This window comes from Diplodia seriata (assembly GCF_021436955.1).
Source record: "Diplodia seriata strain FDS-637 chromosome Unknown scaffold_4, whole genome shotgun sequence".
Taxonomy (NCBI): domain Eukaryota; kingdom Fungi; phylum Ascomycota; class Dothideomycetes; order Botryosphaeriales; family Botryosphaeriaceae; genus Diplodia; species Diplodia seriata.
Window position 1 is genome coordinate 823002 of NW_027117311.1, and position 23517 is coordinate 846518.

General features: G+C 57.1%; 6 protein-coding genes across 6 annotated transcripts; 3 read left to right on the plus strand and 3 right to left on the minus strand.

The window, feature by feature from the left end:
* Positions 1-571: 571 nt before the first annotated feature.
* SLS55_004097 (uncharacterized protein) lies at positions 572-2434 on the minus strand (the record flags this gene model as incomplete). The annotated part of the gene is made up of 2 exons (XM_066775558.1): positions 572-2238; positions 2293-2434. The coding sequence occupies 2 exons, from the start codon at positions 2432-2434 to the stop codon at positions 572-574; spliced, it is 1809 nt and encodes a 602-aa protein (XP_066633439.1).
* A 4440-nt stretch (positions 2435-6874) lies between these two features.
* SLS55_004098 (uncharacterized protein) lies at positions 6875-11979 on the minus strand (the record flags this gene model as incomplete). Its single annotated transcript, XM_066775559.1, has 6 exons — positions 6875-8899; positions 8950-9514; positions 9564-9655; positions 9705-10386; positions 10435-11893; positions 11949-11979. 6 exons carry the CDS (start codon positions 11977-11979, stop codon positions 6875-6877), a joined length of 4854 nt encoding a protein of 1617 aa, XP_066633440.1.
* Positions 11980-12764: 785 nt separating this feature from the next.
* SLS55_004099 (uncharacterized protein) lies at positions 12765-13904 on the plus strand (the record flags this gene model as incomplete). The annotated part of the gene is made up of 1 exon (XM_066775560.1): positions 12765-13904. One exon carries the CDS (start codon positions 12765-12767, stop codon positions 13902-13904), a length of 1140 nt encoding a protein of 379 aa, XP_066633441.1.
* Positions 13905-14251: 347 nt separating this feature from the next.
* SLS55_004100 (uncharacterized protein) lies at positions 14252-15966 on the minus strand (the record flags this gene model as incomplete). The annotated part of the gene is made up of 2 exons (XM_066775561.1): positions 14252-15520; positions 15574-15966. 2 exons carry the CDS (start codon positions 15964-15966, stop codon positions 14252-14254), a joined length of 1662 nt encoding a protein of 553 aa, XP_066633442.1.
* A 580-nt stretch (positions 15967-16546) lies between these two features.
* On the plus strand, positions 16547-19339 carry SLS55_004101 (uncharacterized protein; the record flags this gene model as incomplete). The annotated part of the gene is made up of 5 exons (XM_066775562.1): positions 16547-16667; positions 16724-17373; positions 17975-18020; positions 18359-18717; positions 18764-19339. 5 exons carry the CDS (start codon positions 16547-16549, stop codon positions 19337-19339), a joined length of 1752 nt encoding a protein of 583 aa, XP_066633443.1.
* An 894-nt stretch (positions 19340-20233) lies between these two features.
* Positions 20234-22768, plus strand: SLS55_004102 (uncharacterized protein; the record flags this gene model as incomplete). The annotated part of the gene is made up of 1 exon (XM_066775563.1): positions 20234-22768. One exon carries the CDS (start codon positions 20234-20236, stop codon positions 22766-22768), a length of 2535 nt encoding a protein of 844 aa, XP_066633444.1.
* Positions 22769-23517: the final 749 nt, after the last annotated feature.

The window sequence follows — 23517 nt, forward strand, 5'->3', positions numbered from 1 at the left end:
TACCCATGCCCGCTCATGCAGCCGGGATCATGCCCGTTTCCACGGCGATGGCCTGTTCACCAACCACCGCACCATCGCTTCTGCACCTGCCGATTTCGACCCTCTTGCTCGAAACATGAAACTTCCATTTTGTGCTTATCTAACTACCGAGAGCCACTTGCCAGATATCCACCCATAGAGGCAAAGCGCTGGGCATTCGCTCTAGCCGCCCAAAAATGGTGCCGTACGTCTCCTCCCGGAACCATCAAAACCCAAACGAAAGCATCGCCGGCTGGTGCGTTGCGGCGGAAAGTGTACAGGCTAGGAAAATGCTGCATTAGAAGGAGGGGCTGGGCCAGTTTGCCCTCGGTCGGAGAATAGGAAAAATCGCAACAACATGTAATCTCCGGAATGCGCCGGTTTGAAAGGGAATCCAACGTAAAAGAAAATGGTATCGTCGTCAGGCCGAACATTGCGGCTGGAAAGAATCACAGAGAAAGCAACAACTCCTAGCGTAACAACGCTCACAATCTTAACAACCAACGCAAAATCTTCGTCTACACGACACCCAACTGCCTCCAGGCGCCAAGATTCAGTTCGACAGAGGCACGCGCCTGCTCCGGTGGGTGCCGTCTGCGCGGCGGTAGCTCATTGCCCGCTCGTCAAGAAGCTCCTCGTCCGTCGACGCGTCGAGCGCACCCAGGCCACCATCTTCCCCCGCCAGGTTGACGTTGGGACGGGCTCCACCGCGCAGCGGCTGCTCAATGTGGTTGGTGTCAAACGTGGCCGAAAACGAGCGCTTGGCCGATCCGCCGAGCACCTGGCCGTTCGACTCGCTGTGGCTGCTATAAGGCTTAGTAGAGAAGCCACGCGCAGCCAAGGGGTCATTGGGCGCGGCCACTGGACCAGACATTGGCATGCCAGCAGACATCGGGTACGAAGGGGAGACTGGCTCAAGCTTTTCTGTGGGAGGCTGAAGCGTCTTGAGCGGCGCGAGACTGTATCCATTCATCGAGTGCGAGCTGGCAGGAGCCTGAGATCCGTTCGAATGGGGGACTTGGGAGCTGGGCATGGGCTGCGCAGGAGGCGGGTTCATCTGTTGGTGCCGGCTGTATCCCGAGTCCAAGGTTCCAAAAGGGGCGGCCATTTGGTTCGGGGTTTGCTGCGGGCCAGCCAAAGATGGCCGACGGTACTCCGAACCAGCGCTGCTGTAATCCAAGCTGTCGTGACGGACAGGAGCCGGCTGCTCGTAGTGTCCGTACTGCTGGTTCGAGCCATAACCGTACGGCTGGGCCATCGGCATTTGAGGCTGGGCCTGCGGCTGCCACGCGTGCTGAGACTGCATGTAAGGAGCTTGGGGAGGATGCATGGCCGGCTGCTGAGGTGCAGGAGGGTACTGGCCCTGGTATTGCGGAGCTGGCGCAGCGGGGTATTGCATCTGCGAAGAGTATGCGTTTTGGGGAGCCTGCGGAGGCGGCATCTGGTTCTGATAGCCCTGCTGGTAGGAATTGGCCATCTCTTGCACGGAAGGACGACGAGGCGGCGGAGCATATGATGCGTTGCTCGCGTTGCTCTGCGACCTCGGACGGTCGCTTCCATCGGTCATGGGCTGGGGCGTGTGCACAGCATTCTGGCCGTAAACATCGGGAGTGGCGGTCCGGTTACGCTCGTAAGCCGTTTTGTCCTCGTACTCGTCCCAGTCTTCCTTAGTCTTGTTATCACGCCTCCTCATCCGCACGTCGCGACGAATGCGGACGCGACATCCTTGCTCAGCGACCATGCGGCTCAGAGCAGTGCTCTCTGTAAGACCAGGGAACTTCTTCGCACTAAAGACGCTGAAAGGAGCAGACTTGACCTCCAGTCTGTGGGACACGTGGGCATCAACGCGGCCGTTCTGAACATTCTCTCCGCGGTCGTCGCTGTCCATATCCTTGTGCTCCTTCAATTCTTCGTACAGGGCAAAGCTAAGGCGATACTTCCCCTCATGGCGAACAGACAAATCCGGGAAGATGAAGTAACCAGCGGGGGTCGGACGGTCCAGATAAGCCATACCAGCGACAGGAGTTCCAGTCAAGACGGGGAAACTAGCAGGGTTCGGTTGAACGCGTCCTTGAGCAATAGAGCGGGCGTTCTCAAGGGTAGCGAACAGGAAGAAGTTCGCGTTGTAGGAAAATGTGATGTCATTTTGCCTGTTCTCGCCCTCGAAGATGCGCAGCTCGACAATCGGAGGCGGGTCAACGGGGCGGCGGTCGGCAGATGCTTCTACATGTCAGTCGAGGCTCCCGGCTTGCTTGGCTCGGAGCGTATGCTCACATTTGGCTCCAGAACCACAGGCTCTGGCACGCTCAGGCTGCTGGATGACTTGCATCTGATACGTGATCTTCTTGCCCTCCTTGGTCATTCTCGACGAAGAGCTTATCGTCTCGTTGGCCACGGGAATGATGCTCGTCGCCATGATTGTCGATAGTGGAGAGAATCAATCGGTTGGAAGGAAAGATGCTGGACACGAGGGACAGTTTAGCGGACTGGTGGCATGACAGCAGAGCGTGGGCGGCAGCTCCCTTGCATGGCGGGTCGACGCGCATGCCTGACAAGAGCCAAGAATGGCACTTACGGGAATAATTGAGTCGTACACAGGGACGATCCAAGAGGTAACAAATAACGAGTCCGCTGAATTGGTATCTGGATCGGGATCTGTTAGTGGGAAGCTTGGGTGACTGGCAAACGCGGGTTGGCGTTACGTGCGAGGAGCCGAAAGGACAAGGCCCGAGCGAACGAGCGAGCGCAGCGTGCGGCGTGGACGCGTGAGTGCTCAGGGAGGTTGGCGGCAGCACTCACAATCGCAAAGTTGCGGATAGAATGGGCAGCGAGCGACGTCCGACAGATCAAGCAGCACAATGGCGCGGGCGAGAGCTGCTGGGCGTGCTTGTCAGACGAGCAGCAGCAGGCAAGCGGGCTCGCGGTCGCACGGTGTCGAGGCGGCGCTGGCACAGGGAGGTGCAACGTACGAGGTGGTAGAGCGGTTCGGCAGGCCCGCGGGCGTCGACGTCGTCGCTGTGGTGTCGACGGAAGGGTTGCGGGTGCGTCGCTCTCTGAAGGGCCAGAGAGGAGAGGTGGTGGTGGTGGGTGAGAAGACAGGCGGGAGCGAGTCGGGGGATGGAGGAACCGGCTGGCTGGGGACTGGCGCTCGGACTTTTCTTTGGAGCGCTCGCTTTGGGAGCCGCTTTCCCCGTCGCTCCCGCCGCTTGACTCGCCAGTTCCTCTCATCCCACACTGCCGGGCCTGGGGCCCGGGGCCGGCCGCTTCGCCACAGCGACACACGCGCGCCCTCTCCGGCCCGGCGACTGAATCTGGCGGCACCCTCTCGCCCTGCGCCCGCGCTGCGCCTGCTGTGCGTTTGTGGGCGCTGGAGCGAGCCTATCGCCCAGGCGTCTCGAGCCGAGAGGAGAGACACCAGACAGCGCCGCGTCTCGACATCCCTGCTTTGAGCTGAGCCCATCAGCCGCCCTCCGGCCTGTGCGCCCGGGCCCGGGATTCCGCCCAGCGCAGACGGGACGGTGCGGAGATGGCACAGCGGGACGCGGGTGCGTTTGGGCTGGCGAGATTGAGTCTGCGCTGTCCATGGCGCACGCACCGCTCGTCTTGCGAGGGATCCCCTCGCACTCTCGCTTCCTGCGGCGCGCACGTTAATTGTCGACAACAGCCGGGCTGGGGCGCTTCGACTCGACCCTGCCCGACCCAAGGACGAGGAATGCGGGCGCGCCTCCTGGTGCCGGCGCAGCATAATACCCGACTCTGCACGCCCAAATCTGGGCCGCACCGCGCTGCTGCTCCGCCTGCGCTTCCGCACTGCACATCGCCGATGCGCCCGATCAGTCACACCATGGCGCCCGCGCCGTGCGCGCAACTGCCCCCAGCGGTGCAGGCCGGACGGGCGCGCTGAAGACTGGCCTGCCACACGTTGCCTTTGGCCCTCAACGGTGCTTGGGTCCCTGTCGGGCTTTGTGTGGTGCAGGCGCCGGAAATGGAATGGCAGGGGCGTGGTTGGCAGCAATCAGGCCATTTGCGCCATGGCTGCGCCGTCCCAGCCCAGTGATTGGGGGGCCCGCGCACAAGGGCGACCAGGGCGCAACCAATCGGCCGGCGAGGCCGCACACCCTCGCGCGCGCTGCCCGTCTCTGATTTGGTGCGCGCGCAGCAGGCAGGTGGCTTTGTGGCCCGCGGCGATCAGATCACCCTTTGCAGCTGTGCCGTTGCACGGCTGCTGTCTGAAGCGGGTGAAGAGACACGGGGTGACGGCGCTCTCGAGCGATGACGGCAGCGAACCACCAAGCAGACAGTGGCGCCCACGTTGCCCACCGCGAGCCTCAGCCGGAGGCCAGCCAGCCGCTCGGCGTGCCCGCAACCGCCCGCATGCGAACCACTCCCGCCCATCTTGACACATGCAAAGCATGGCCCTCTGCGCCGCGCTGTGCCTGCGCCGAACCAGCGCCCTGGCTTGCAACTCCCCGCAGCCTGGGAGCTGGCGACTGCTCATCGGACCTTTTCTGCTCCAATGCTCCCCCAAGAAAGCCAGTTGCACCATCGCCGCCCATGCGCGGGCTCGAGCACGCATGCATCCCTGAGCGAGCCATCCGCGCCGTCGCCACCTTCCTTGTCGGGCCACGTTAAATAAAAGTGCCGCCGTCCTCCAGCCTAGCAGGCCTGCCCCTCGTCACTCCAACACGTGCAAGACTGGCTGACCGTCGCCCCGGCCGCTCTACACACCACCGACTACAATCTTTGGCCCCTCGGTGCCGCTGCGAGCACGACTCCATCGACGTTTTCCCTTGCTAGTGTCCGTCCAGTGGCAGACGCTATCGACTCGGTCCAGTCGCCGGTGCCGAAGGCTTATTGCCCTGGAACCTCTCAACTCGCAAGCCACACGTCACCGCGCTTTGGACGTCATACGGGAGGAGCCTCGAGCGACGCCGGCGCCAGCGCCTCGAACACGCCAGAATACCACCTGACGACTCGGGTTACATGCAAGTGCGCCGCAAAGCATCGAGTTGATTAACCTGCTGCAGCCGTTACCTGACACTTGCGCTGGATCCTTAGAGTTTGGCATGCGCTAAAGCAAGCATAAACACTTGCTTTGGTGTCGGCCTTGCTGCTGATTCGGCACTCGAAAGTACATACATATGGAATGTCTCGAAACCGTCCAACGAACGTGGCGTTGGAAGTCATGAGACGGCAATTGTTCGAGTCCCAGGGCCTTGTAGATCCAGCGTACCGCCGAGCATTCCATTGGCCCTGCGTTGCCCCAAGTACCAATCCCAGATCCGACCGCGTGTTGCCTCGTAGCCTAATTGCCGGGCGCTCCTTCGTACATGTCCCGGCGCCAGGGTAGGAGTTCTAGATTGCCAGTGGAATCGTACTTTGCCTCGGCATCAAGCAGTTACGCGCAATCGGAGCCGACGCCTACGTTTAAGGTTCCAATGCACTTGACGTGCCAATGTAGCGTGAGCACCTCCAGGGCTGTACTTGCGCAGCCTTTCGTTTCAGGCTTGCAGACCTTCGTTCTCGTATGCGCGGACGGATACTTAACCACGCCAGCTTGGCCTAGCTCGAACAAGTGCCTGCGCACAGCCGCATCTACAACGCGTCTCCTAATAGCACGACCGCCTCCAATTCCATTATTATTCTCCTGGCCAACGGCGCACACACTAGCCTGAACCTCGGTCCCAGCGACGCTGTGCTAAAAAGACCCCAGCTGATATCTTGCGCCTATCCAATTTCCAAACGGACTACGGCCGATGGAAAAGGGGCCAAGGAAGAGGGACGGGGACCTGCGTGCAACACGGTAAGACAGCGATTACTAGTTTCGGCGTTCTTGCTGCATTCTGTACGATGGTCGTGGCGGGAGGACGGCACTACTTTGAAGCGTCACGCGCTAAACTTGGCCCCCTGCTTCTGCCGCCCCCAACTATTGTTCAGCCGGTCAGCGCTCTCCAGACATGTCTATGTTTTCTTTTTCCCCAGGACCCGGTGCTCAAAACAAAAGCAAGGAGGTGGTGATGAGGGGGCCGGGCCGGCTGAATAAACGGGTGTTGGTTGCTTTTCTGCAACCACGTGGTCCATTTGCTGGGGAATGATGTCTTGCTACGGACTTGGCGCCGGTGGGAATGAATGGACGCTATTACTCTAGTGGTCCTTTACCCAATACGGCTGCGATATTATCGTCGATCGAAATAGCCAAATGATCCACTAAGCTAAGTAATACCAAGGTAATTGGATCGTGCTACGCAAGATATCGAGTAGTCAGTTCAAACAACCATTTTTTAAGTGTATCCAAAAAAAAAAAAAAAAAAATTGAGATGGTGTGAGGGCGATCGAGAGATAGCAGGATGATCTGGAACTGAACTTCCTGGATATGCCAACTGTAGGGCACGCAAAACCCCGTAGAGCGCTATTCATCTCAGCTTGGGATAGGATAGCTGGGTGGTGGCATAGTACTCGCTACAGCCAAGTGCACATGAACTTCAGTTTCTAATGCCATTGGAAAGGTCGGAACGAAAAGACACACGCTCACAGTTGGTTCCGCGTATTTAGGCCTTCCATCTCCCGCGCAAGACGCTATCATACTCTACATGTGTGGGAAGTTGATGCGTTTATCTGAAAATCATCATTGTTCGCCTTCTGGTTCCACACCATATCTCAGATTTCAAGCATGCATTCATGCCAGAGTACGAACAACCCCCGAATGGATATTTAGGATGAACATTACAAGCAATCGATTAAGGTGGCCATCTCGCTAATTGTATTCCACGAATTCGTTTACCCTCAAACCTACCTCAACAGGCAAATAATCCAAATCCATCATCCAGAATTGTCTCATGATCATTCATCACCCAAATCACTCCTGACCGTCTACTACCTCGCCTCCATCCCCAGCATCCGCTTTCGCTTTCGCTTCCGGCTCCGGCTCCGGCTCCGGCTCCGCTCCCGCCTCAGCCTCGTTTCCGTCGTTCCCTGCTCCACCACCCAGTTGCTCCTCCTCCGCAAACTCCATCGGCAACCCCATCCCAGCCGTGACACCCCGACCCTCTTCGCCCCACCCGTCCACGGTTCCATAATAATCCTCTCTGCCCCCAGCCTCCAACAAGACCGCCTCCGAAGCCGCCTTTTCCCCACCACCACCACCACTCTCGCCGCTAAACACCCCCACGCCCACCGTCACGCTCTTCCAATCCGGGACGACCTGGACACACGCGTGTTGGCTGATGAGATCCATCTCGCTGGTGATCAAGGACTGATCCCCTCCGGCCCTATCCCTGCTAGCCTCTCTCGACATGACACCACTGCTCAGGGCCGGCTTGTCCTCCCGCGGGACAGCCCTGACGGACACGCTCGGTAGCCATCTTGGGTAGCCCTCGCGCAGCGGCACGAGCGTGAGCGGGAACTTCTTGACTTCGCCCTCGCGGGCCTCGAACTGCACCCGGCGTGCGCCGCCCAGCAGCCAAACGTTCGGGTCGGCGTCGATCTCGTAGACGAAGCACACCGGGTCGTCGGGCGCGGCGAGGTTGGCCGCCTTGGCAAGGGCGGACGCCTCGTCCCACTTGCGCGTGTGTTTGATGCGGAGCGAAGCCGTGAGCGGGACGCCCAGCGGCGCGATGGGCGGGGTGAAGGCCGGCGACGGCACAGGCGTGGCGAGGTCGAGGTGGGCGATGTTGAGGATCTGCACGCGCGGGACGGCGACGGTGATGGTGATGCGGCGCGTGATGGGCGCGATGATGGCCTCGGTACGGTCCTTCGGCGGCGTGACGTCGATGGCTGGGTTGCTCTTGTGCCACTCCTCCAGCCAGTCCTGAAGCTCCTCGCGTATGCTGGTCGGAAGGCTGCCGATTGTGGCCGGCCAGCCGGCGTCTTCGAACGAACCGCAGCGGAGCTCGTCGTCGAACGAGGCCCGGTGCCAATCCTCGGCTGTCAGGCTTACCTTCAGGTTCTCCCACAGGCGAGGGAATAGTAGCCTGCTCAAGTAGGCAAACTTGCTTTCCCGAAGCGACCTGGAGAACTTTTCTTCCAGCTTCTCGTAGACGTGATCATCCAGACAGCGGTAGTTGATGCTAAGAGAAAGATTGGAATCCGTGGCATTCGCCAAGCTGGTGCCTTCTTTCCTGAATATGCGATAGACAAATGCAGGCGGATTGCCCGGCCGTACCGGGTTCCGGGATCCGTAGAGCTTGGCCGGATCGACGTCGAACGCAGGGGTGCCCTTAAGTTGAATGTTCAACACGTCCAAAGGTACATGATTGGACGTGGTGACTTTAAATGTGGACAGGAGCATGCGCTCCATGAATTGGTCATGGACGTTGACATCGAGCGGCAGCTCGATATTGATAGTGCAGTTGTCGCGGAATTCGTGCTCCCCTTGCTCAGTGTGATAGATAATTTCAAGCTTGATGTGGAGTTCGGATAGGTTTACCTCCAGTTCGTACGGGATACTGATCCTTGTGGCGGTCTGTGGTGCCATCTCTGATAGCCCAAAGACGCCTGGGCCCGGTCGATCTGTGATTTTGCCGTCTCCATCAAACACCTTTGCATTGGCCGTGCGTAGCCTCAGCCCAGCTGATGCGGCTCTCATATGGACCTCGGCTTTGGTGATGTTGCTTGCAGATGTGCGGCAGTCCAGCTCTAATGACTTGATTTTGTCGATGTGGACGGAACGTGCCACTGTTAACTTGGCGTCAAATGCTTCAGCGCGGGGGTAAGTGAGAACGCGGTACTTCTTGGGCACCTTCGAGCTCGACAAGGATGCACCTGGGATGGAGATGCCCAATGACTGTAGCGTTTCTTCCTTCTTGGTTGTCTCGAGCGTGAAGTGAATCTTCTTCGCTTCCAAAACGACTCTGTCAACAGCGTAGTAGCCGAGAGTGACCACCTAGTTCCGTTAAAAGCCACTCGTAAAAGCGGTCCCGACCCAGAACTCACATTTGTATGAACCCAGGCAATGACCTGCCCTTGCTTTACGTCAAGCTTTTCCTGTGTCTCTAACCAAATGTCTCGATTCTCTCCGGGATCCATGCTAACAAGACGAATCTTCGCCTTGTCCAGCTCCATGTCATCTTCGAGAAGGTGGCGGAAAGTGAGCATCATTTGAAAGCCATCGTGGTCCGGATAATGCTGGATGTAGGGGTTTACGACGACATCGGAAAAGTAGCGGTTCATGGGCGCGGTGACGTCGTACGGCAATTCGCCTGAAAAAACCACCAGTTCATCGAGGATGCCTGTCGTGTCTAGTCGATCGTCGTCGAGCCATGGGGTGTGAACCGATCCCCGGCGCATCTTAAGAGAGACGGAAGGTTTTCTGTTGGCTGCTGACTTTGCCAAAAGATCCAGAAGTACCCTGACATACTCATCCTTCCGGTTGAGCTTCTTGAGACACTGAGCGTACATCTTCAGCATGGTGACCTCCACCAGGTTCCACCTATTCTGCGCGTACAATGGTGCCATTCGGCTAAAATATGTGGCCGCCGCGGAGAAGTCCCCCGACTCACTGTATATTGATCAGCGACGTCATCAACTGAAGTGACGGGGACAATTACAATTTTAGTGCAGCAAGATCTCCCATTATGCTCTCGGCGGATTTAGACCTGCTTGCTGCGAGATAATGCTTAACGGCAAGGTCACTCAGTTGCTAAAAAGTGTGTCAGCGATTGCATCCAATGATTTGTGAGTTCCAGTACCTCGTAAATGTTCCTGAAATCATCGTTGGACTCCAGCGCCCCTCGAAGTGTGCTCTCGCAGATACCCGCAATATCCCCATCCTGAGAGCCCGTTTTGTCATCATTTTGCTCTTCTTCCCCTTCAGGAGCCGGCTCTGGCTTCTCATCTAGAGAAACATCGCTGAACTTGTTCCCTTCGTGCTGCGCAGCTACGGCGGCCCAGCCAAGGAGCCAGTTCAGCTTTTTCCCAAGACGCTCTAATATTCTTCTCTGGACGAGGTACAATTCTGCACGATGTGCGGCGAGCTCAGGTTGGCCTGATTTCGCCGTTGTGCCTATGCCAGGTGCTTGGTCTTTCTTCCCCAATTGGTTGCCCGTGCTGTTGAACCTGCTGTGTTCATATACGGCTTGGCCCCCACGGCTAGAGGACGAGGCCAAGTCTTGGACCGATGCACGACGGTCAAGCAATGAACTGCTCCTCTTCGGATGAGCTAGGCTCTTCTGTTCGGGAACAGAAACTTTGAGGTCCTGCTTAGGTCCCAGTTGCTTCCCTGGCATCGAACCGGAGGTTTTGTCGAACGTTGTGATTGGGAGATAGGACGATGCGGTGTCGTCCAGAATCTGCTGTGCGACAGAGTAGCTCCACGAAGACACGAAATTGTCTATAACCTCGGTAGAGACTTTCTCTACTTCGTTCTCCACTCTGACCAATGTCAGCCGATTGTGACTGTTAGTTTCGAGTTTCACTTACGCATGGGTGAGGTCCTCTCGTAGTATGTGCGCTGCGATATTCAGAAAGCTCATTGCCCGACGGCAAAGCTCCCCGAGTGAGGTTAGATCTTCAGTCTCATGCTCGTCCTGCCCGGTACGTGTCCCCAGGAAAAAGTCATCCGTTGATGCCTTGGCTTGCTGAGCCGTCGACGGCCGAGAATTGGGTCTAGAACTGGGCCTCGAGCTGGAGAGGAACTCTGACCTCGAGATCGAAGCGTTCCCAAGTCGTAGGAGGAGCGCCATCTGGCGCGAAAATATGTAACACCTGAAATCGAAGATCGAAATGTTATTAGAGAGGATCATGCCTCGATAGTCCTTTCGCGAGGAGCTGATGGGCTTCTCGCCAAAAGGATTGGTCCCCGGTGTCTTTTTACAAACAAGGAAATGCTTCTTGATATCTTCAGTGTATTCGAGAAAGGAGCCGCCATAGCCGTCAGCCGCGTGCTCACGAACGATGGTGTCAAGGCCAACGGAGAGCTCGTCGTAGCCCACGAGCGCATCTTCCACGAGACCCACGCTTTCGAAACCCCTCGCAAGACCTTCCTTGAGGACGAAGAAAGTATTGAAGTTCCAACCAGGAAGATGTCGTTGCGCGTCCTTTTCTTTGATGTCTTCCTCGTATTGGCTCACGCGAAGATCAAATGATGACAGGATTAGTGTCTTGAACTTGATAATGGTGTCGCTCCAGGAGTTGAGAATCTCCTGGGGGCTATCGTTATAGGGATTGGAGGTTTGGCCAATGCCAGGAGGGATTAGGTGCGGCGGAATGTCTTTCATCTCCAGACGGATCTGGGAGATTCTGTCTGGGGCGGATTTGCTGGTGCCGTTGAAGTCGGAACGGATCTTCTCGAAAATGGTAGTGGATCCACGCCCTGGCCATCGCGAAGCGCTGCTGGACTTTTCGATGGCGCCAGTGGAGGCGCTGGCGGACCCGCTGAGGCGAGGCTGGCCAGCAGCAGGCGTATCGGGCAGCACGACGTGCAGAACCAGCCATTCGAAAGCGTCGTGGTTTTCCTGGGTGCTCTTGGTGCCGCTTTCCGAGGCCGGCGTGTTCTCTTTGATCCACTCGCGCAGCAGCTTGCGCGACGACACCTTGTAGGTGTCGTTGTCATCGCAGCGCAGAATGAAGAGTTTGAGATAGGGCGTCTGGCTCAGGCCGGGGATTTGGTGGCGACGCCGCCCCGGCCGGCCATCAGAGGAGCCCGGGCGCAGGGAAGAGGCAGAGGCAGCACGGCTCCTGCGGCCATCGCTAGAAGGCGGCGGCAGCGACTTCAGAAAGTCATCGGTGGGATCGCGGCCGGGCACAAAGTCCACGTGCAGCGAGTCAATGGAGCGCAGCGGGCGGGCAGGGGATTTCCAGTGCAGGTTGCGCAAGGGCAGACGGGCCCTCAGATGCGGCTCCAAGATGTTGAACAGGCCACTTGGGTCGTGGTACTCGACTACACGGAGGGGTTAGGCTGGGTCGGGCATGGCTACTGCAAGCTGGCGACATACCCGTGACCTTGGAGCTGGAGGAGGAAGCCATGATGTCCAGGGCGTGACGGAACAGGTCGGCATGCCCTGGTGCATCCAACGGCCCTTGGCAGCTGCAGTCTGGTGAGCGGCGCAATCTAATCGACGCAGCTGGGGTTGGAGTTGCGACTGCGGCAGCCGGTGAAGGGGTGCGCCCGGGGCAGGCTGGGCCAGGCCGCGAAGGGAACATGTGGATCACCGGCCTTGGTCGCTGCCCCACACTCCTCTGCGCAACTGCCGCAACGCAACTACGACGACGCCTTCCCCACGCGCAACGACGTCCCGCTCGCCGCTCGCCGCTCGCCCTCCTTGCGCGCAACGCCTTGCTGCCGCCTGTCGCCTGCCGCTTGCCTCCTGCGCCCTGCCTCCTGACTCACGCTTTCACCGTGGTTGGTCTGGCTGCCATGCGCGCATCCTGCTGCTGCTTCGCCTCGCGCCGTTGCTCGGCCGCCCCAATCCTACACCACCGCCATCGCTTCCGTATACCCTTTCCGCTTTCAGCTTCCCGCCATGTCGCAGCGCTGCCATGCGCACGCCCTCTGCTCACTGCACCCTCTTGCTTCCAATTTGCCAGCTGCGTGTACGCGTATCCAGTCCATTCCACGTATGGATGCGAATGGGACAAAGAAGTCAGCCTTGCCGTTCCGCTCCATGTCTATATAGAGTCGCATTGCCAGCCCATGTTGTCTGCCGTTCGAGTTCGTCTCTAGAAATCTAGTCAAGCCATTTCCATGGCTACAGCCCTTCTTCCCGCCATTCTCGCTCTCGTCATCACTTACTGCACGACCCATCTCCATCATGAGCGGATATGTCGACGGGAGCATGTGGTATTATGCCCCTAACAAGGCGGCACCCATCGTCTTCATAATTCTGTTCTTCCTCTCCGGGGTCGTACACCTCTATCAATGCTTCCGATACAAGTCGTGGCGCGTCACCCTCTTCCTCCCCTGGGCTGCCCTTATCATGAGCGCCGGCTTCGCGACACGCCTGGCCGGCGCCTACCACATCGACAGCCTAGACTTCGTCATCGCTTCGACCGTGCTGGTGATGACAGGCCCGCCCGTATATGCTGCGAGCAACTACCTTGTCTTCTCCCGCCTCCTATTCTATGTCCCTTACCTGTCCCCAATGCACCCCGGCCGCGTCCTGACCACCTTCCTCGGCCTCGACGTCCTCATCGAAATCCTCGTCAGCAATGGTGCAGTCCGCGTCTCCAACACCTCCCTCACCCATTCGGAGCGCAATGCCGGCGACATCATGGTCAAAGTCTCACTCATCACGCAAGCCCTCATCTTCTTCGCCCTTGTGGGCCTCGCAATTCAATTCCACGTCCGCGCGCGCCGCGCCGGCGTCCTGACCCCCAACCTGCGTACCGTGCTAGTTGTCCTCTACACCACCTCCGCGACCGTCTCAATCCGCTGCATCTACCGCATCGTCGAGTACTTCGAAGGCTACACCGGCACCCTCTTCACGCACGAGTATTTCTTCTACATCTTCGAAGCCGCCCTTATGTTCCTAACCACCCTTATCCTCAACATCTGGCACCCTGGCGCCCGCCTACCACGCTCTAATAAACTCTATCTCGCCCAGGACGGCGTGACGGAACTGCACGGGCTGGGCTGGGGCGACAATCGCAACTGGGTGCTCACCGTCTTCGACCCCTTCGATTTGGTCGGGCTGTTCCGCGGCAACGACAAGCGGACCAAGTTCTGGGAGATGACGCCTGAGGAGATCGCGACGCTTGAGACGGAGCGGGAGCGGAACAAACGGAGCGGGTGGAAGGTCGCGCTCGATCCGTTCAACTTTTACGGAAGAAACGGCGCTGTTGCAAAGCGATCAAGGAAGGATGGCGCGGGAGGCGGTGCGAGGAACAAAGAAAACGCTTCGGGTGCGGAAAGGGCTGTGTATCCCAAGAGAGACGTGGGGGATGCTGTGTGAAACATGGAAGTCGTCTTCTGTTCTTAATGCCCAAAATGGGATTGCCAAGTTTGGCATAAAACAAACGATTATCGAAGCAGTTTCCACCGAGCACGTGCTTGCCATTGGTACTTGCCCGACTGGTATGATTATGGACTCTGCAGATGGCAAACCGCAACGCATTTGCCAACGAATGTGATCGAGAGTCAATGTAGGTGATATTATTGGTGGACATGCAGTATGTACGTCCCACATGTCCCAAGCTGTCTAACATAGAATTCATACCGCTTTGTTGTAGGCGAACATACACGACTTTACAAGGATTTCCGACTCCAACGCCCTCACATTCGTGGACACATCTAGATGATCTAGGAAACGCGCACCCCGTGCACATGCGAAGCATCTCCAGGCCGCCAGGTTTCCTCCTGCCTGGTGCCTGGCGGCAGCCACCCCACCCCACTCTCCCTTCTGGGTCTACCCGGTCCTACGTCATCATTCTTCTTATCATCCTTGGTAAATCCATTCACAAAACCATTGGCGTAGGAGCTCTGCGCCATGGGCGAGCCGTTGGAGCTTTTGTCATTCATCTTTTCGAGAGAAACCGGAAGCAGCGACTCTTGCTTGGCATGTAGCATCTTGGCCTTGTGGTCGGCCTTGTTGTCGCGCGTGCGATCGTAGAGATACAAGCCTAGGAAAGTCAAGGCAAAACCAACCGCCTGCACGTGTGTGACGGGCTTGCCGAACCAGATGATGGCGAAGACAATAACAAAAACGCGCTTGATCAAGCTAGCGACCGAATACGTAACGGGCGAGACCATGGAAAGAAGGACGAACGCGACCAGGTTTTGGCCGAAGTGGAAAGTTCCGTTGAAAATGTACTCCAGGACCAGGGGGCCATGATCCAAAGAGCCTGGCTTGACGTTGAGGTCGATTGACGCATCGTATAAGAAATCTCCCAAGATACCAATGCCTTCAGAGAAAAACCAAATTGGTGCTGTGAAGATGAAAGCCAAGCCAGCTGAATAACAAAGCAAGTTCAGCTTATCGGGCTTCCTACGTTTCATTGGTTGGTTGTCTTGCTCGGCTTGCTCGGCTTCGTTGAAGAGCTTCTTCGACACGATGTTTTGCGTAACAAAGAGCAGCGCGCTCCCGAACGCGCTGATCAATCCGATAAAATTCCCCTTCCCGGAAAAGTTGGCGGAGCAGGCCATGATGACGCCAAAGGTCAATGGTATCAATGACAAGTAGGTGGTAGGCGCATAGCGGATGTTGAAGTAGAAGCGGTAGGCCAAGACGGTGAACAGAGGCGAAAGACCCTTGATGGTGTGAACCAGCGAGACCGGGATTCGAGACATGGCGTCGGAACTTAGAATATGGCCGCCAATCTGGAACAAGGTCAAAGGAAGGGTGGTCATAATAAGTTCCCTACTTGGGGGGCGAATGCCATATTTTAGAGCTGGAATCAGGACCTTCAAACGTGGGAATATTGTGGCTAGCCAAGCCAAAATAAGACACCACGAAGACACGAAGGCGAATTGTATGAGCGTCAGGGTGACAGGCTTGGGAAAGGCGGTAAGGATAGCTTTCGAGGACGTGTTTGACATGATGGAAGTTGAGTACCATATACCGCAGAGAACCTAGGGCGGTTAGCACAAGTGCAAGTGGGATGCGGAATCCGCGAGGAACGTACTATGAGCTTGGCCGATATAGGAGCCCTCAGCGCCTCAGCAATCTCATGCGCATTGGCACTGACGCTTCCTCGGCGACCTTTGATAGTCCTGATAGCCTCGCTCAGGCTCTTCTGGCGCCCGTGTCTCGTGCCCGTGCCTGTGCCTGCGCCAGCATTTCCGTTGACCCAGCGAGAGCCCTTGTCCTTTCGCGGATACCAGCGGTCGCCCGGCGGGAAGCCGTGTTCGCCGTTCTTCAGCGGGCTCGGCGAGCGCACCGGGATGCCAATATCGAGAGTGGTTTCCTCTTGGTGTGGGGGCAGCACGTCGGGCTGGAAAGCCGGGAACTTGAAGGTGCTTGGGGACGCAGAAGCTGAGGAATGCCCCTCGCTGTGTGAGTGGGAGTTGCTTGCCATAAGGCCGGATCGATGTCGGTATCGCAGGTGTCGCTCAAGCCATGGGAGTGGTCAGATAGCGGGCGGGGCGGTGATGTGGGCGGGCGAGCGAGCGGACAACGGCGCAATGTGCCTGCGGGCGGGAGAGGCGATGGCAACGTAACTCGTTCGGGAGTCTCGTGTCCGGCGGGTGACAGCGAGGGTGACGCACTTAGAATAGACACGAGGGTCCAGGTGCGGGCAGGGAGCGGGGCGGGCGCACTGTTGGGTTCCAGACGGGGCGTGAGGCTCTGCAGATGGCGAAGTCCGGGCGGTGTTGCGCGCTGCTCGGGCAAGTCTGGAAGTTGAATGTGCACTGACAGCAGTTATGCAACGCGCGGCTTCACCCAGGGATCTTTATGCAAGCTAGTGTCATCCCACCCCCGCTAGGCCCAGACAGGCAACTCCCTGCAACTCCACCTCACTTCAACACCAGCCGCAACCATCACCGCCTGTCCCAACAGTCGCCCATGCGTGCTTTTTCGTCAGCATGGCACGCTTCCTGCTCGCAGTGCCATATGCCGCTTTCTCTTTCACGTGCGCCGCCCGTGCCACGCGTCTGATGGATTCCTTCCTGGTACCGATGCAGAATGTCTTTGGTAAATCCATCTCTTTGGACACTGCTCCTGTCGAATTCTCAGCATTCTGGCAGGTGCTCGGCCCGTTCCAGATTGGAACGCGAGGTTAGCTACCACTCAACCCTCTATCCTGTAACTGTTCGAATGTTAATGTTCTGCAGAGGGCCCGTGGGGCGCCGACCCACTCGAGTACCTTGGCGGCTTTCGCTCGTTAGAGTTCAACGAATCAGCCACTTTCAAGAGCTCCCTACCTGCTGATGCGGCTGCCCGATGGTCCGTCATCAACGCCACCAATGTAGAAAGTAACGAGGCTGGAGCAAACGCATCCTTGGCACTGGCTTTCTCCGACGTGGACTGGCAATTTCTGCAAGCTGTCTATGGTTGGTCTGCTTTGCAATACCAGTCATGGTCCCGTGGGGAGATTGTTGTGAATGGTGATGCAACCCAGACCGTAGTGCTGTACACCGACTGGATCCTTGAGTTCTGGGTTGACGGGAAGCTCTACTTTGGCGGAGACTTCTATTCTTACCGAAAAGCGCCTCCCGTGCTACACCTGAGTCCGGGAACTCATCGGCTTGATTTGAGAATGTGGCGAGACGTCCGATCTTTTGGCGGCATTACCGAAGGCGATCCCCAAATTACCACCGATCTCGCTCTCCGAACGTGCAAAGGCCCATTAGAAGTGACACAGGAGCAGATGAAGATCCCAGATATCGTAGATGGGAGGTTCTCTAGCGAATATGGTTCAGTTGCTGTGCGCAACACTGGGCTGAACACCGTTCGTATTCTGGGTGTTAGGCCCCAAGACAGTGTACGATTCGCGTTTCCCTTTCGCTTCTTTAGCTTGGATATCTCCTTAGATCGCTAACGCTGGCCATAGAGCGACTGGGAAACGGTTTCGGGTAACTTCTCCAATCTCGAGGTTTTGCCTGGCCAAACAAGGCCAGTCTCATTCGGGCTTTCCCTGAAGGATCCGGAGGTGTCCGAGCTGCGATTGGAGGTCCTTTACACCTATGACGGCGCCAAATCGGCCCTGAGTACTTTGGGTGTGCATCCGGTCGTCCATAAATCTATGTTCGAACCTCACAAATTTACCTTCAAACACCCAGGTGGAATCGTCTCGTACGCGATGTTACGTCCGCCTGCCGAAAACGCCACCTGCGGCTCACATAGATCCGCTCCTATTCTGCTCGGGTTTCATGGAGCGGGGCTTGAGGCAGATGCAGATGGCGTCTCTCGCGCTTTTGACCCTCTTCCAGACCTGTGTGCATGGGTGCTCTTTCCGACAGGGGTGACACCCTGGAGTGCAGATGACTGGCATGCATGGGGGTTTCCGGACGTCGAGGCAGCTGTTGCCGCTATCCCGAGATGGATTGAACACAATGCCTGGAACGGGACAACTGTCGACACAGACCGTTGGCTTGTCAGTGGACATTCGAACGGCGGCCAAGGCACCTGGTACGCGTTGACCCATAGGCCGGATAGGATCATTGGGGCAGTTCCAATATCTGGATACCTTTCCATCGAGCGTTATGTGCCGTACGAATTCTGGTCGCCAACAATTGATCCTGGCCGACAGTCGGTGCTCCGTTCAGCGTTGAACACATATCGACATGAGCTCCTCGTCGAGAACTGTGAATCAATTCCCATCCTGCAGTCACATGGTGGAGCCGATACCAATGTACCGACGTTCCATTCTCGGCTCATGAATTTCCTGCTGTCGCAACGCGGTGGCAATGCAAATTACTACGAGATACCCGGATCTGAGCATTTCTTCGATGGTATCATGACCACAGAACCGTTGCGCAATTTCTACAACGCGCACATTCCGAATGGTCTGGCTGTTACCAAATCACTGAAGCGATTCACCATTGTCGTTGGCACGCCAGGTGATATGGGTTCCAAAGGGGGAATCACTATCACGCAGCTCGAGACGCCCGGCCGCTACGGTAGAATGGAAGTCTCGATTGATCCCCGAGATACAGAGACTTGCATCTACAGCATACAAACGAAAAACATCCTCAGCTTTAGCATCAGCCCACATGAGTGCCAGTCTGTGACCGTCATAATCCGCAGGCAGAACATGGCCTCGATCGCAACAACAGTTGCTATCGACCGTGTTTCAACACTGACATGGACAAACAACATATGGAAGGTGAGTTCAAGGTTGTGACACGGTGATGCAGAGCTGACGTGCGCAGCGCGACGACGTTGATCTGCAGGGTGCCCGACATGGCAAGCAACTTGGAGCGATCGATGCAATTTTGCGCTCGAACGGGACGTTCAAGATTGCAAGCCACGGCGCAGGTACGGAAGAGCTAGCGCTACAGATTTCCCGCAACCTGTACACGTACTTCTCAGCGGACGCTGCCATCGGTGGCTCAGCAGGTGCGGGTAACTTAATCACAGTCGCCGTAGGCACAAGGCTCCCAGCCAGCCAAGACGGCGATTTTCCTATTCAGGTCACAGATTCGGGCACGCTCTTGGTGCGGGCGCCATCAGGCGAAGAATTTCTCTTCGGCGAGGAAGAGGATGTGGCGGCGATCTACCTGCGACCAGGAACCACGGGCCCAGAGAGCCTGGAGCTTGTTGTGTGGGGAGGAACGGCCCAAACTGCGGCGATAGCAGCGCGGCTGGTGCCGACGCTGACGGGTGTCAGCCAGCCAGATTTCGTGGTGCTGGACAGAAGCAGCAGCTGGAAGGGCGCCGAGGGAGCCGTGGCCATGGGCTTCTTCGACGAGCGGTGGAACATCGCGAGCACGTCCTTCTTTGCTTGAACGCGGTTCGCATTAGCTTTTGAAAGTACGCCAGCCTCAGGCACTTATCATTCAGGCTGTAGGGTGGTGCAGGTGACGTGCGGCGGCTGGGCGTTAAAGTTGCGCCCGCCCGTGAAGGCGGCGGCGCGCTGAGGCTCAGGGTCTTTCCAGGGTCCATAAGGGCAGCTTCCCTTCTGCCTCCGACGCGACTTCCTCCAACACCTGTCTTCTTCCTTCCTCCACTCTTGCTTGCTCGCTCTGTCGATCGCCCGACTGCCAATCTGCCGCGAGCTTTTTGGCAGCTCCGCGTTGCAAGTCCTGCATCGTCACCTTTCTCCGCGTTTGCTCTCGGCGCATTCGCGTCCTTTCCTGCTGCCCCTGCGCCTCGAAGATCTTGGTAAGCACCCAGTTACCCATGGACGCTGCCGCTCTCAGCGTCTTGCGGCCCGAGCCTGCAAGCTACTGCTCGCCGACGCTGCCCTTTTCTTCCTCGCCTTCTTCCACTTCTGCGCACTACCCACCCCACTCCACTGTAACCCACTCTCATCTTGTCTGATCTACGCACGCTTCGATCTGAGTCCCAGTCACTGACACCCGACCGGCCAGAACCCGTTCGTGAGACGCTTCTCACGCCACGCATATTACGTTTGGTTTACACTACCATCCATCCTCCTCGAACTCCTGCCAGCTGCACCCCACCAATTGCACTTTCTCTCCACCCACTTCAGAAAAAAAGAAATGACTGGCAACGGCTCTCCTCTTCCGAGCAAGGCCTCGCCCTCGCCGTTCGGTCTGCGCAGTGACGAGAACGGACCTGACTCGTCCCCCATCGCCTTTGTGGGCGGCGTGGTAAGTGCGACGTTCCACCCTCCCCGACCTCCACACCTTCCATGCTTTCGAAAACCTGTCGACTTGATGCCAACTCTACCTCAGGGTGCCAAGAGGAATAGCCAGACAATCGCCCGTACTGAGTCACCAATGCCATTGACTACCTCAAAGCTAGGAAATCAGGCTTCTCGTGCCTCCAGCCGCAAGCCTTCCAAGGTTAGCCATGTCGATAGCTCCAAAGCCGTCGACATTGCCGCTGACTACCTGGCCCAGATGCTGAAGACAGAGTCGTCTCCGGAGTCCACCTCTGGCAGCGAATCCCCCATGAACACTCTCCTCGCCAAGCTGTCCGAGCAGCAAAACATCTTGGACAGGCAGAAGAACCTGGTCATCGCTACTGAGGCCCCTGTTGGAAGCGTTCAGCAAGATCTTCTCATGGTCGGCGTCGCCCCAGTAAGTGCCAGTAGCTGTGAGATCAAGATCTTCCTGGATCATGACCTTAGCCACCCTCGTGGCCATTCGCCGCTCACTGCGTTTCAGATCGATACGTCGTCCAACGATGGAAATTCGATCTCTGCTACGCCTGACAAGTCAAACACTCCCGCGACGGAATCCGGCGAGGCCTACGTCGACAATCTCCCCAAGCCTGACCCTGTTGCATTCTTTCGCATGCAGAAAGAGCTCGCGATCGCGAAGCAGGAGCTCAATCGCATGGATACGGAACTCTCTCAGACTCGCATTGCCAACCACACCGTGAATCAGGCTCTCGGACCTCAGTCGGATGCCGGATACGAAACCCACAGCCATAGTCCTGAGAAGATGATCCCTTACGCCTTCGAATCTGGTACCAAGATCGCGCCCGCCTTGCCCCGTCAGGATACGTGGTCGTCCAACGAAGAGGCACCGGCTTCAGCGAGCGAGACGTTCCCGACTGGCAACTTCAACCGTGGCCGCGCTCCCACTAACCATACCATCTGGAACAACGGCTTCAAGTCCAACCTCACATACCAGATGGCTGCGCCGTTCGACCAAGCCTCTGCTTATGGTGCGAGTGCATGGAATGCCGGTGGACGCCAGTCTTTCGGCGCTGGTGTTGGATTTCCGATGAACCATCAGCCCGCCTATGGGCCTATTCAGCCGCAGCAGTATGCTATACCCAACGCTATGGACAATGGCTATCGCAGCACTCCACAGCTCATGGACGATGCGACTCAGTACTCCATGCCGCGCATGAACCCTCCTAGTAGGCCGACTTCTGCATTCGGTGGACGCAACAATGGCTGGAATGGCAACTATGCGTACAACGCCCCTATCGGTGGCCCTCGATTCAGCCCGCCGCACATGCAGGGCAACGGCATGTACCAGGGTCCGAATGCGTACCAGGCCGGCCCCATTGGTAGCAGGCTGTCCCCTACTGCCGCTGAGTTCAATGTTGTCAACGATGCCAAGCCTGTCTGGGGAGCCCCTGGTGACCAGTCGGGCTCTACATACATCTCCCCCAACGAGCCGATCAACTACCGTCGCCTTCTTGACCGCAACATGAACTGCAACTGGGATCTCATCGTCAACAAGATTGTTCACAATAACGACCAGCAGGCTTCGATCTTCCTCCAGCAGAAGCTTAAAGTTGGCACTGCGGAGCAGAAGTTCGCCATCGTAGAGTCTATCATTGCGCAGGCCTACCCGCTGATGATTAACCGCTTTGGCAACTTTCTAGTTCAGCGCTGCTTTGAGCACGGCACCCAGGAGCAGGTCATCGCAATTGCGCAGGCCATTCGTGGTAACACGCTACAGCTCAGTATGGACGCATTTGGCTGCCATGTGATCCAGAAGGCCTTCGACGCTGTTCCGGAGGAGTACAAGGCGATTATGGTCCATGAGTTACTCCGCCGCATTCCCGAGACTGTTGTTCACCGTTATGCATGCCATGTCTGGCAGAAGCTCTTCGAACTTCGTTGGAGCGATTCCCCTCCCCAGATCATGAAGTACGTCAATGAGGCTCTCCGTGGCATGTGGCACGAAGTCGCTCTTGGCGAGACTGGCAGTCTTGTCGTCCAAAACATCTTCGAGAACTGTCTTGAGGAGGACAAGCGTCCTTGCATTGAGGAGGTCCTTGCCAGTATCGATATCATCTCCCATGGCCAGTTCGGTAACTGGTGCATTCAGCACATTTGCGAGCACGGAGCGACGCAGGATCGCACTCGTGCCATCGATCACATCCTCCATTACGCCACGGAGTACAGCATGGACCAGTATGCCTCCAAAGTCATCGAGAAATGCCTTAAGATTGGCGGTACTGAGTTCCTCGACCGCTACCTTGAGAGGGTTTGCGAGGGAAGCGCCAATCGTCCTCGCATGCCACTCGTTGATATCGCTGGCGATCAGTTCGGCAACTATCTTATCCAGTACATCTTGAGCAACTCCAGCCCGCAGCACCGCGAGATCGTGGCTTCGCACGTTCGCAAGCACATGGTTTCGCTCCGTGGCTCCAAGTACGGTTCCCGCGTGGCGATGCTCTGCAGCAACCCGGCTTACGCGACGCGCCCCGGCCCACCTGCGGGCATGCAATTGAACCGCAACAGTAGCTACAGCCATGGTCGCGGCTATGGTGGCTATCGCTAATTTCGCATCGTCTTCGCTCTGACCAAGTCAAGAAGACAGCCTCGTCACGATCTTAACACCTGAAAATTGATACATGTACGTATCAGCCACCTTTCGCGGCTTTCATGTCGAGCTTTTTCATTACCGAAATTTCTCGACTGTGTTCCGATCGTACGCGTCTTGGTATAGTCAGTCCGACTTGCCTTTCTGCCGCGCATAGCCGGAGCAGACAAGGCAGCCTTTCTCTCATTTCCGATGTTCATATCAACTACAGTCAGCATGATATCAGCAGCAGCGGCTTTCATTTTGCTCTTCCGGAATTTGTTTTTTCTCACCAGCTCTTGTTTTCTACTGCAATCGTGCCATCTTCAAGCTTACGGATCGTCACGAAGCTTCGAGGCTCGTTGGATGCGGCAAGCAACAAAGGACAGCTTTCCTTCGTGGGTCAAGGGTTGGCTTGTTCGCCTTTGGCATAGCAGCACTAAAATCTCAGTTTTCTTCTGGAAACATCATATTGGGAAGGTTCTCTCTACTGCAGCGGTACCCGAGGTTCTTTTCCAAGGAAAAGTCTTTTGAAGGGAGGTGTCAAGAAATGGACACGGTAATGTGACGGGAGGGGAGGGAGTGGATGATGGATGGTTGCCTTTTTTGCTCACTCTGCTTCTTATCTTCATCTCGGGCAATAGTTTCTTTGCGTTCTCTAGTACAAACATATCCAAAAAGGGCGCCGCCTGGGACCACGGTGATTGCGATGGCCGACACCCGCTGCG